At 32.3% G+C, this 13,263-nt stretch overlaps 1 protein-coding gene and 1 pseudogene across 1 annotated transcript; both read left to right on the top strand.

Moving 5' to 3' along the window:
• The first annotated feature begins 248 nt into the window (after positions 1-248).
• Positions 249-854, top strand: LOC131619261 (flavin-containing monooxygenase FMO GS-OX-like 3; annotated as a pseudogene).
• Positions 855-5,022: 4,168 nt separating this feature from the next.
• On the top strand, positions 5,023-7,490 carry LOC131617350 (uncharacterized). The gene is made up of 5 exons (XM_058888658.1): positions 5,023-5,257; positions 5,353-5,379; positions 5,486-5,608; positions 6,039-6,351; positions 6,426-7,490. The coding sequence occupies exons 1-5, from the start codon at positions 5,202-5,204 to the stop codon at positions 7,224-7,226; spliced, it is 1,320 nt and encodes a 439-aa protein (XP_058744641.1). The 5' UTR covers positions 5,023-5,201; the 3' UTR covers positions 7,227-7,490.
• Positions 7,491-13,263: the final 5,773 nt, after the last annotated feature.

The raw sequence follows: 13,263 nt of genomic DNA on the forward strand, positions 1-13,263 counted from the left end.
TTATTTCTCCTAAAGGTAAAGGTGTTGTGGATGCAACAACCAACAAAATCTTTTCTCTACAACAGTTGTTAAAGAAAATGTTCCTCGTTGTCCAAAGACCTTGCATGTCTCTATTTTGTAGTTTCTTCTCATTTTTTATGGTGTTTCTTCTTTTACTTTGCTCGCTGATTGACGTTGAGTCTTTGTTCATTGAAATTTTGCGTTGATATAGCTTGTTATTAGTTGTCTTAATGCTAATCAGGTTAAATATGCAATTGGTTAACAATGTTCATGAAGACGGTACAATGGTTTTCCTAGATGGAAATGAAGTTACCATCGACTTCATTGTACATTGCACAGAGTATTATTATTTTTGTCTTTTAAACAAGTTTCTATTATATTGAATTAATATTGATGTTTATTTGTTACTTTTTTAGGCACAAGTATGAATTTCCTTTCCTTGAAACAAAGGTGTAGTGAACGTAGATGGCAATCATGTAGGATCAGTCTACAAGCATGTTTATCCATCGACGTTACTTTTGTGGCTTTCATTCGTTAGGTTGCCTTGGAAGGTAGTTCCTTTTTTAGGGTTCTTCATCATCATTGCCTTAAAATCAACTTGAATATGTTTCATTCTTCAGTGTCCATATATTAACACACTTATGAAATTGATGGCATGTTGCTTCCTTCCCCTTATTTGAACTGCATAGCAAGTGGATAGTTGGAGTTTTATCAAATCACATTGCAATTCCTTCAAAAGAGGAGATGGTTGGAGATATTGCAGTTTTCTACTTCTCGCTTAAAGCATATGGTTTGGTACTCCTAAGAGTCACGCTCATAATATGGGCATAAACCTTGCGTGTCAATTTTATTGATTAGAGGCTTAAAAAAACTTTTGTATAGTGGTCACCTTGATACTAAGGAGCTAGATATGTATTTGCCAATAATTGTTAATCGAGAAACATGTACATGATATGAAATGAACATGGAAGCTTTAGTATAATATTTTATTTTGGCTATTATGAATTTTCAGTTGTATAACCATAATTTCTATTTACATATCATTTGATATCACTAGGATTACATTTTTAACGAAAGAGAATTGTTATATTTTGACAATAGTTTTGTGTGTGTGCATGCGCTTTAGCCTTAGGCTTTTACAAAAACACATTTTTGCTTAACAATTATTCACTCACTACTAAGTTAGAAGTTTACCACATTACTTTAAGACTTTTCCAGATACTTCCTTTTTTGTTGACACATGCTTTAATAGTTTGAGATAAAGCTTTAGTTACATTCCATTTGATTGACATCATCGGATAGTGAAGTCTATCAAACCCTAATGATAAGATTTTCATATTTATCAGCTTAATTGTTCATGCTTGATTTATCATAATGCATTAGTTGTCATCATTAAAAGTATATGTCCTTGTAAAAATCATATCACCTACAAAACAAGATTCCACATTTCTCCCCATTTTTTATGATGACAACACATCTCTCAGGGGAGGTGGTAAAAGAAATAATATAAATATATTTGGAGTGATTAAACTCCCCCTGAGTTAGATAGAGATTATATCATACTCTTCCTGAAAGTATACTTCTCCCCTTTTGTCGAGATCAAAAATGCAGGTAAAGATGCATTGCGAAAAACAAATATGCAAACATTTAGAGAAAATGAAAACAAATAATCATTTTATTTAGTGAGTTCAAAATAAAAAAGGAAATTTTATAAATTTAAAGGTACAATGAACTCTTCTAGTGTATTAGTGTATGAGGCATGTCTAGTCTAAATATGAACTATTGACTTTGAAGAATTACACCATGTCCTATTGTGATAAATTATTTGTGCCTTTAGAAAATTTATAAACTAGTGATATTTTGTACTATTGTGGTTATAAACATGCTAAATTTCTAGCCTTATCTTTTTGTAAAAGTCTTTCCATTTCATATGCACCTTTTGATTTTGTTTATTCTGATGTTTAGGGTGCATCGCTAGTTTTCATCAAAGGTGAATTAGACATTATGTTTTTATTGATGATTCTACTTGTTATTAGTGGGTTTATCTTTTGAAAATTTACTATGTTTTTTAAAAATATTTATCATGTGTTTTGTGTCATGGTTAAGACTTAATATAATATTGCTAAAAGTGTTTTCACTGTGATTAAGAAGGTGAATAGACCTCTAATAAATTATCACAATTACCTGCTTATGGTGATGTTATTCACCAAATATCTTGTATTGATACTTTTCAAAATAATGGAGTTTCCAAAAGAAAACATCATCATACCATTGAGTCTGCTTATTCTCTTTAATTGCTTGCACCGATTCATTATAAGTCTTGGGGTGAAATAGTCCATATTGTTGTTCGTCATATTAATAAACTAACATTGTTAGTCAATTCATGTTTGTTTTTCTTTGAAATTTTGTATGCTTATATCATTGATTAATTTTTTTTTTTGAATTTTTTTATTCAACATATTTTGTTCTTTGTCCATAAATAAAACATAGTAGATTGTCTTCTTGTTCTGCCATATATGTTGTCTTCATTATATGGGCCGTCAAAAAGGTTATCATTGTTAAGATCATAATGCAATTTTTAAAATATTTTCATGTTGTTTTTCTTAAAAACATATCATTTATACTTTTTTGATATGATATCATATTATTAGTCATTTAAAACTCATTGATATTGATCCTTTTGACCTCAATAATAATGTCTCTAGTCACTATGATTTTGAAAATTGCAGAACTTATATTATTGCTACTCAAAATACTCACATTGAGTCTGCTTAAAATACTCACATTGAGTCTTCAACATAATGGAGTTTCCAAAAGAAAACATCATCATACCATTGAGTCTGCTTATTCTCTTTTATTGCTTGCATCGATTCATTATAAATCTTAGGGTGAAATAGTCCATATTGTTGTTCGTCATATTAATAAACTAACATTGTTAGTCAATTCATGTTTATTTTCCTTTGAAATTTTGTATGCTTCTCTATCATTGATTAATCTTTTATGAATTTTTTTATTCAACATATTTTGTTCTTTGTCCATAAATAAAACATAGTAGATTGTCTTTTTGTTCAGCCGTATATGTTTTCTTCATTATATGGGCCGTCAAAAGGGTTATCATTGTTAAAATCATAATGCAAATTTTTAAATGTTATCATGTTGTTTTTCTTAAAAACATATCATTTATACTTATTTTTTCATATGATTATCATATTATTAGCCACGTAAAACTCATTGATATTGATCCTTTTGACCTCAATAATAATGTCTCTAGTGATTATGATTTTGAGAATTGCAGGACTTATACTATTGCTACTCAAAATACTCACATTTCTTTTGTCCTCGCGGTTATTTGACAATCTCCAATTATTATTGATCCTCCGCATCTTTGTTATCCGCCTCTTAGAGACTCTCTTATTTTTTGGAAGTTAAGTATCATATTATATATATATAAGATAAATAAAATCTTAAACGCCTAGTTTTGACTAAACAGTTAAGCCAAATGGTCCTAATATTTCAAGGAACAACCTTTAGGATAATGGGCAGCCAACAGAACAAAAGAAGAATTTGTTTCAAGCCAAACACTATTCCAGCCGAAACGAAAAGCAAAATCAATGGCTTTAATAACTCCAAAAAGCTCAACATGAATTGAGGAAGAATAATCAAGCTTTTCAATAAAGCCAAAAACAAAACCACCTAAAGAGTTCCTAAATAAACCTCCACGCGTTAGCACGTCAGGGGAGAAGGAGTCGTCCGTGTTGCATTTCAACCAACCAAAGAAGGTGCTTCCAAATAACTTCAATGATTTTCGGAGCCTTGGGTGGATACAACTTGTCATTTGAAGGTCTTAATGATAGTAAACTCATGAATAGAGGAACTAGCATCTTGAAAGTAATATTTCCTATGAAGATATTTTTAATAAGAATTTGATTAACAATCTTCTTCCAATGCCTAAAGCAGTTGCAAAATCTAACATAACTACGGACCAGTCAAATGCCATTGATTATGTGAACAGTGTGTTGGGTCATCACGGGGAGCATCCACATTGAGTCTAGAGCAACACACAAGTGAAAGAGACACCACATATTCACCCAAAACCTTAAGGTGATAGGTGTGTGGGTTCTCTCACTTATAAAGTAATAAACCTCCACTTTTCCAAGCAATGTCATGCTTACAACTCACACTTCTACACAACACAATAAAAGCTTGAATAATTACTTTTCCCTGAGGACTTCAATTCCTCTACAAAACAACATGATGTCGTCAGCGAATAAGCACTGAGATGACACTTCAAAACCTATAGGGTCAGGGATAAACTTGATTTTATTCTGATTGACTAGGTTAGTTAATCTCATGCTAAGGACTTCTTCAGCAATACAGAAAAGGAAGAAGGAAGGGGAACACCTTATCTCACTCCTCTACCACACTCAAAGAATTCATGAAGTTTTCCATTGAAAGAAACCAAAATCTTAGAAGAATTAAGGATGGTCCGAATCTAATTATTGAAAATATCTTTGAAGCTAGAATGCTTAAAAACATGCATAAAAAACAACCAGTTAATAGAATCAAAATCCTTTTTAGTGTCCACTTTCACAGATTACCACCATAGAACTTCTTGTGCATAAAATTAACCACTCCATAAGTAAATTCAATACAATCTTTAATGCATCTCTCTTAAACAAAATCTTTTTGTTTCTTGGATATGATTGTTGACATAATGAGAGAAATCTATCTCCAATAATTTTAGAGATGATTTTAAACTTTATTATAATTATAAATATCTATTTATATCTTTTAATAAATATTTTTAAAAATTCTACATGTTCTAATTTTTTTAAAAAAAATTCATTTATTAAATTTATCAGTTAGTTATATAAATAAATATATTGAAATAACATATTTCATATAAATATATTAGTATACTTTTTTAATACACAATTTTTTATTAAAGAACTTTGTAAAAAGAGAGAGAATGAAAGAGAATAGAATATATACATACATTTAAACTTTATAAATTCCTGTTTTAATAATGGCTTATTTGGGAACCGTACAAGGCAGCAGAAACCCAATGAAAAAGGAGCTTGTATAATTGTATTGACTTATGACCTTCTCTTCTTCTCCCTTTCTTCTCCCTTCAATATAACCGCTCAGTACTTTCTTAACCACTAAGCTAAAATCGAACTTCAAGTCAAAAGAAAATACAAATGGATATTCAAACTATTCATTCAATCTTAGCAAAATCACTCACCATTCTTGCCTGGTATACTAACTAACTCTTGAATTTCTTTCTTTATTTTTTTTCTTTATACGGAAAATGTCTAACGTTAATGTCTGCACTTTTTTTTCTTCATGCAGGCCTCCATTTAGTTTGCTTTGTCCCTTGTAAGTTAATTAATTAACTAATTTTTAGTTACTTTTTAGAAAATTATAAGGGAAAAATTTAGAATAATAAGTCTCTGAAATTTTATGGTGTTTTGTTTTGTTGTAGATATGCTTCTTTTAGGGCATTGGAGAGTGATTGTCGTTCCAGTAATCAGCGATGTCTTGCTTTTTGGGTTCTTTTTTCTTTCTCTATGATCATGGAATCTCAGTTTCCACTCTTATTTAACTGGTAATTTCAGTTTCACTACCATATACTTAGGGATGTTTCTGCAATTTTAAAATATTTAGGGACTATAGTGCTATGACACATATTTAGTCATGGTTTAACTCTGACAAACCTGATTTGGGGCCCTATTTGGCCCAGTGATAAATTTGAGGCTCTGTGTTGTAACACATCTTGCACACCCTTAAAGTCGACCTGGTCTCACATTAGTTAGGAACTCAACCAAAATAGAGCCGGACGATATATAAAAGACATGATTTATATAATCAATGTCTTAAGGTTTTTGATGGAGATGCATGCAGATCGTAGAGTGTTGGTAGTTCTAGTCATTAGCCTATTGGTGCTCTCGGAACCAATCATCGCCAATGTTGTTTGAATATCCTTATCTTTAGTTTCCTGCTGTTGTTTGTCCCTCATTTTGAATCTGTTGTTGCAGGTTCCAATGGTGGCGTCATGTGAAAGCCGTCACAACTCTCCTGTTGTTAATACCTTATTTTGGTGCTGCGCCGTACTTCTACAAGCTCTTAGTTAAATATTACTCTACGAGGTACATATTTGCATGGACGATGAATATCTTCAATCTGAAAATCACACAATTTGAATTGGATGAGGACAGAGAAACTCTTTCAGAATTGGACGAGGACAGAGAAATATTTTATGACGCGGTTGGTGATAGCAAAATAGTTGAGATCTCTGGTCAGACAATTATTACAAATCATTTTCAAGAGAAGAAACTCTTCATATATCAGGTATAGGTCTTAAGTTCTTGCCTCAGTTTAAAACACTGTATTGATAACCCCAATGATAAATTTGTTTGCATCAGGGAAGAGAGGGTCTTACTGGTTGTGAAAACACGAAAATCGGTTATACAAATCGAAAGAAAGTCCAGAAGGAATGGAGCTGTGCTTTATGTCAAATTAGTACTACAAGTGAAAATTGCTTAAGGTCACATCTTCAAGGGAAGCAACACAAGACTAAGGAAAACGAGCTTCGGGTCGAGTTACATGCAACAGATATACCGCACGTGCTACCCTTTACGCAGGAAAGAATCAAAGGAATGGTTCTACTTAGGAATCTCAACAAAATTGCAAACATTCTGAATCCTGTTTCGAGATCCGTAGTGTGGTGTGAATGGAAAAAGCCGGAATTTGGATGGACAAAACTGAACACCGACGGTTCTGTAAATAAAGAAACCGCTGGTTTTGGTGGTCTGCTTCGTGATTACCGGGGCGAACCAATTTGCGCATTTGTCTCGAAAGCTCCTCGAGGAGATATTTTCTTGGTTGAACTTTGGGCTATATGGAGAGGCCTTGTTCTCTCCTTTGGTCTTGGGATTAAATCAATATGGGTGGAATCAGATTCCGCAAGTGTTGTCAATACAATCAATAGAATCCAACATTGTCCAAAGGCTGAAACATGTTTGAAACAAATCTGGAAACTTTTGAGTAAGTTTGACAAGTATCGGATTTCTCACTCGTGGCGCGAAACTAATAGAGCTGCAGATCATCTTGCAAAGATGGCTCTTTGTGGAAACGATGTGGTTTTGTGGCCGGTTGATTTTTCAGATAGCCTTTGTAATATCATTCAAGAAGATGCTAGAGGAACCAAATATATGAGACGATGATTCGAATATCCGAGTATTTAAGTTGAGTTTGTGGTTGCTGTCTAAATGGATTGGTGGAGAAGGTAAGATTCAAATCGGTATTCGAAAACTGTAGTTAGAAATTGATGCTATAGCTTGAACTAAGTAATGTCATGTTCAGAAGTATAGCTTGTAATGTAAGTATAGATGACATATGTGTTTGAAACTTATGTTCATGAAAACATATTTTGAAGCTTTTTGTAGTCTTGCTTTTCATTTATGTTATGAGCGCAGAATTGGAGTTTATGTTCTTTTATTCATTTTTTTTAGGTAGATAAAGTAACATCACTGGTTCACAATTATTTTGAGATTTTGAGTTTGAATTTGGGTTGTATCATACAACTTAACAATTTTGGCATTTGAGAGCTAGGATTTGCATACCATTTTATAAAGATACAATAAAACAACATTGATGTCAAATTTCATCAAACACTGAATTGAAATATCTTATCATGTTTTTTATTATTACGATTTAACGAGCACTTAAATAGTATGACAAATTTTGTGTTTTTAAATAACATTTTGTTTTGATATATAAGATGACTAGTTATTGAGTTATCATGTAAAATATTTTAATACTAGTATTATATAGAATTATATTTATTTCAAATGTTATACTTTTCTATTTTATTTTAGGTTTAAGTAGAGTAATAGTCCCTCTATTTTCGATTTTTTCTTTTTAAGTTTTTTATCTCTTCATTTTTATAATGAATTGTTTGATCCTCTGTTACAATATTTTCGGAATTTTATTCCTCATCACATTAAAGCTGTCATTTTTTTAAATATTCAAATTTATAAATTAGAATTTTTAATTAATAATTATATTATAAAGAAGCAATAAAGTAATATATTAGATATAAAATATAATGTATAATATTATACTGGGCTGGTTGAAGATAAGAGAAATGTCCGATCAAACCTATGTTCAATATTGAGATAGAGATTATCCGGGTATATAACACGTAAGATCTGTGATATAGAGGAGTGCTAGCAACACTCTCCCAAACACCCACTTTTTTATTGGTTGAAACATGTGTGGGTCCCTCACTTTGAAAATAGGTCCCACTTAAAGTGGTAGGACCCACACATGTTTCAACCAATAAGAGAGTGAGTGTTGAAAAGAGAGTGTTCTTAGCATTTCTCCTGTGATATATTTTTCTAATATTTATTTTTTATTATATTTATATTAGACTCTAATTAACTTAAACGATAAACATGACAAGAAATCTAAATTTGATCGAACTCGGCCGTCCCGCCTCAAAGAACATTTAATTGGGGGTTGGGAAAACCCTTGTTTTTAATTATGGAGGCGGGATGCTATTATCCGCCCCGCATCCACTTTTTTTTCCTCCTTCCTATTAAATTTAATTTATTACTTTTATTTTTAATAACCTTATTACCCATTTACTCATCTTAAATCTTACAATATTAAAGTTATTAGAATTATTTTATTTCTAAGATTAAATGAAAATCAATAATATTATGATTATTCTTAAAATAATTTAGTTCAATTACTAATTTTAATTTTTTATGAAAAAATAAATATGTATTTTAAAAAATATATAATTTATACAGGTGAAGGCGAGGCGGAACAAGAAAACTTGTTCGAAATTGAATGGTCAATTGTTACATCTGACTGAATTTGGGGGCGGAGGCGGAATCGGGATTGACATATAGTAGAGTCGAGGGTGGGATTGGTAATGTTTAAATACATCCAATTGTCATGCTTAGTTGTAAAGGGATTTGGAAAATTCAGCTGAGCGAGTTCGAATCCTAGACCTTCTACTTATTAATCCTTATTTGATCATTAGACTACAAAAAAAACCAAGGGAAAAATCAAGTGTTTCAACAATAAATGACTACCATTATTTAAAATAAATACAACTTTGAAAAACCAACAGAAAAACGTGATGATTGCATTTTAAATTTTCATTATATGATTTCTTAACAAAATAAAAACGTGGCTGGTGTTTGCTGACGATTAATCTTCTACTTTCAGTATGCTATATTATTGATCTTGTCAGATGAAGACCACGTGATTAAGATCACACGGTTTATAGTGAATCAAATAATTTATTAATATCTAGTTTGTTTCATATGCCAAAAACCCTAATAATATTAAGCACGTACTTTCACATTCAAAATAAGCATGAAGCTGTCACTATTTGACTTTACTATATGTCTTTTAGTATATATATACCACTTCTTTTAAGCCATAAAAACCTACCTAATATTCTACAACAAACCTTCAAGCATGATCATGAAATACTTAACTCTAGTATACACTCATCTAAAATGGATATTAAATTTCCTTATATACCATCCATTCTATAACCTCCGCGATTCTCATTCTCGAACAATTGGAGAAATGTACAATACATGCAACTATGAAGACTCAGATGAAGATGTAGAATGTGCGGTGTGTCTATGCAAAATACAAGAAGAAGATGAGATTGAAATGTTAAGGTGTGGTCATATGTATCACAAAGATTGTTTGGATAAATGGGTAGGATTCAAAAACCACACTTGTCCTCTTTGCAGAGAATCATTGAGACCAAAAAGGGTCATCACTGAGCTTGGAGCTGAAGTTCTTGCATTCAATTTTTGGACCGTTGGTAAGGATCGCGATCGCGATGATTGGTGGTTACGTTGAGAATGATTAAACTTTACATTTTGATCTTAAAACTAAAAATTGTGAGAAACGGAGAGAAAAACGAGAGAGTGATTAAGAGAGAGAAAAATAATGTGGAAGGTTTGGAGAAACTTTGTTAGAGAGTAATATAAATCTCAGAGTATGTATATACATCAGCTCATACATTGTATAGTCTCATGATTGGAATGAAATGAAAGGAAAATATCGTTTAATTTGTTGATAGTTTCTCGTCTTCTTCCACTTTTAAGTTTTAATTTATCGTAGTAAAGCCACTTGATTGTCATTTTGCTTGGGACATGAAAATATCTAGATAGGATCATGGTGCATCACCTATTTTTGAATTAAAATAAGTAAATTATGAGATCAATTTTTAATAAAAATTAAAAATTTGACGGGTGTCTTTTAAAGAAGGTTGTAGGATCTCTACCATTAAAAATCTATTATAAAAATAAAATGATGATTCAATCTCATATATACACTTTTTTTAATTTAAAAAATCTCACGTCGTCACTGAATTGAGCATCATAATGTTTGTAGGTACCACCCACACCTTCGGACAAAGCTTGAAAATTATTTTTAGAGTTCGTCATTAGATCCATCACAATCAAACGACATTTGAAGAGAAAGGTTTTATACTGAATCATTTAATGTCATTTGTGAACTCTGAAAACGGGCAGATCCGGAGATTTCACTCCATGAAAAGTTTAAACGGTTTTTAGTGGAACTTCATTAGAGACATTTGAGGACAAACAAAATGTATCCAAAAGAAGAGCATTTGCATGAGGTGATCAAGTCAAAAAAGATTAAAGAAATTGATCGTTGTGTCAGAGAAACTTATCCTTTCCGGAGAGATGTTTAGTCTATGGGACGATTTCCTTACCGAGGATAGTATCGAGGGACAACTTTACATTTCATGGGAAATCCTACCCATCAACATTCCAATGGAGGATAGGTCAATATAACATAGCCATTCAGATTACACATTTGTCATCACTACGAATCTTCTAAACTACGAACAAGCATGATGTTTATGTATTCAACATGTTCATCTCAATCTCCAGTTCCATTGTAGGTGTCCAACTTATGAGTTTTCTCGAGGGACTTTGGGATCTTACTGTCGAGGATACATTTGAAGAGCGGGCTTCTCCTCTGGTCAAGAACTTGTACTTTGGCATCACGCCTCTCCACTCTCTAAGAGTGGTGTGACAATGACCAATAGGAGCGAAAACTCCCTAATAGAGTGTGACTAATGCATGTTCCTCTAGAATTATGCAAAGGAGTTTGAGTTCTCAATACCTAATATGATATAGAGATTTAAGGGCTACTCCACACCGATAAAAAGGATTCAACATAGATCGGTTCTAGTGCAACTTTTTGGTTGCCTCGTGAATATTTGGTCTCTGAGGAAACGTGTTGTAGATTCTCTTTTATCTAGAGCAATCTCTCTGTCAAGAAATGTGAATTTTGATGATGCACCAGGTTGTAAACATTGTTGAGTATATCGTTAACCCTTGGCATTCCTAAGTTGGCCTGCAATTGTTGTAGGCTTTGAAGCATATCTTGTTTAGGGATTTGTGGTAGTGCCAAAGGTTGCTTTGAGGTTTTGTCTTAAAGTAGTTATTGTGAAAGGCTCAACAGTGTCCTTAAATATATTGGCTTTAGTTCCAACAAATGTGATCCTTCCTTGTTCACATTAATTTCACCAACATATATTGTTGTGATGTTAATCTATGTTAATGATATAAATGTCACTAGTAGCTCAAAGCCTCGCCCAATGCTCGGTTTACTGAAAATCTTGAATATTTCTTAAGAATAGAGGTCACCCAACAAACTGATATCTCTCTCTCCCTCCCTCCCTCCCTCACCACATCCCCCTCTCTCTATCTCTCTCCCTCCCTCCCACACTCCATCCCCCTCACTCTAACTCTCTCAAGCCAAGTTCCTAAGAGACTTGCTCACTAGAGCTAATTTGTAAAAGGCAAAAGGACTACATACTCCTATAATCTCAAGTTTGAAACTCTCAAGACACAACTCTGACTATCTTAGAGATCTAACTTTCTACAAACTCATAGTAGGAGCACTGTAGTATGCCACAATTACATGGCCTGAAATTAGTTCCGTAGTAAATAAAGTCTGTCAGTTATTATCTCAACCTTTAGAGGGTCATTGGGCTGCAGAGAAAAGGATCCTTAGATACTTAAAAGGCTCCTTACTCTTTGGCCTATTACTTAAACCAACATTTACTCTCATGCCCCTTTCTCTCAAAACATTCTTAGGTGATGATTAGGGATCAGGCCTAAATGATAGAAAATTCACCTCTGGGTCACGCATATACTTAGGTCTAATCTATTATTGTGATGGTACAAGAAGCAACACGTAGTTGCAAGATGCAAAATAAAGGTAGAATATAGAAGTCTTGCTAACATTGTCTCAGATGTCTTGTGGATTCAATCCCTCCTTGTAGAACCTCATATTTCATGCCAAAACAAAACATATGATATTAGAATATTTTCTTTCTCGAGGAAAAAGTGACTAACAAAAGTCTAAAAGTTTAGGATCTTGCTAACCAGTGCCCTCAGGGCACTCTTTAAGCATATTAAATAAAGAAAATATTCTTTGTAAAAGCTAATATTTCAATTTCCAATACATCTTTAATGCATTGAATTCACGCATTTTAAAAAAAAAACTTATCACTTTAATCGCTTAAAGAGTGCCTCAAGGGAACTGGTTAGCATTTCTCAAAAGATTATCAGTGTGCAAATATAATAACCAAACCTTTCTCTCCTTTAAACTTTCTGCATTTCAAAGACAAACTATAAGTAATGGACAGATCAAATATCTCTCAAGAGATGACTAAGAACTTATAACTTAATTACCCTATATAAACATTAGGAAATTAATTTTGTCGAGTCTTACCCTATATAAACTCTTAACTAAATTTCTTATAACTAATTTTGATTAATGCAAGTTTTGTTAGAAGAAAATTACAAAATGAGTTTTTTGTCTTCTCTTACCTTCAATCTAGGGTGTACATTGGTTGGAGCAACTCACAAAACCCGGTCAAACCCATCCAAAAAATTCAAAAAAGTGGGTTGGATCGGGTAATTGGGTATATATGGATTTCAAGACTCAAAAACCCATTAAAAAATCAGATTTCGGGTAAAATTTAATTCGAACCCAAAAGACTCATTGACTCACTAATCAAATATTTATTATTACAATTTTAATAATTTTGGTGAATATTAACTTAGATGTTATAATTTTAGTCTCTTGACATTTACTATTTTAGTGAACCATAACACTAATTAATTTTGAATGTTTCACTTTTTAGTTATTTTAATGAATACAATTTTATGTCATGCAACT

Source organism: Vicia villosa, linkage group LG7, assembly GCF_029867415.1.
Source record: "Vicia villosa cultivar HV-30 ecotype Madison, WI linkage group LG7, Vvil1.0, whole genome shotgun sequence".
Lineage (NCBI taxonomy): Eukaryota > Viridiplantae > Streptophyta > Magnoliopsida > Fabales > Fabaceae > Vicia > Vicia villosa.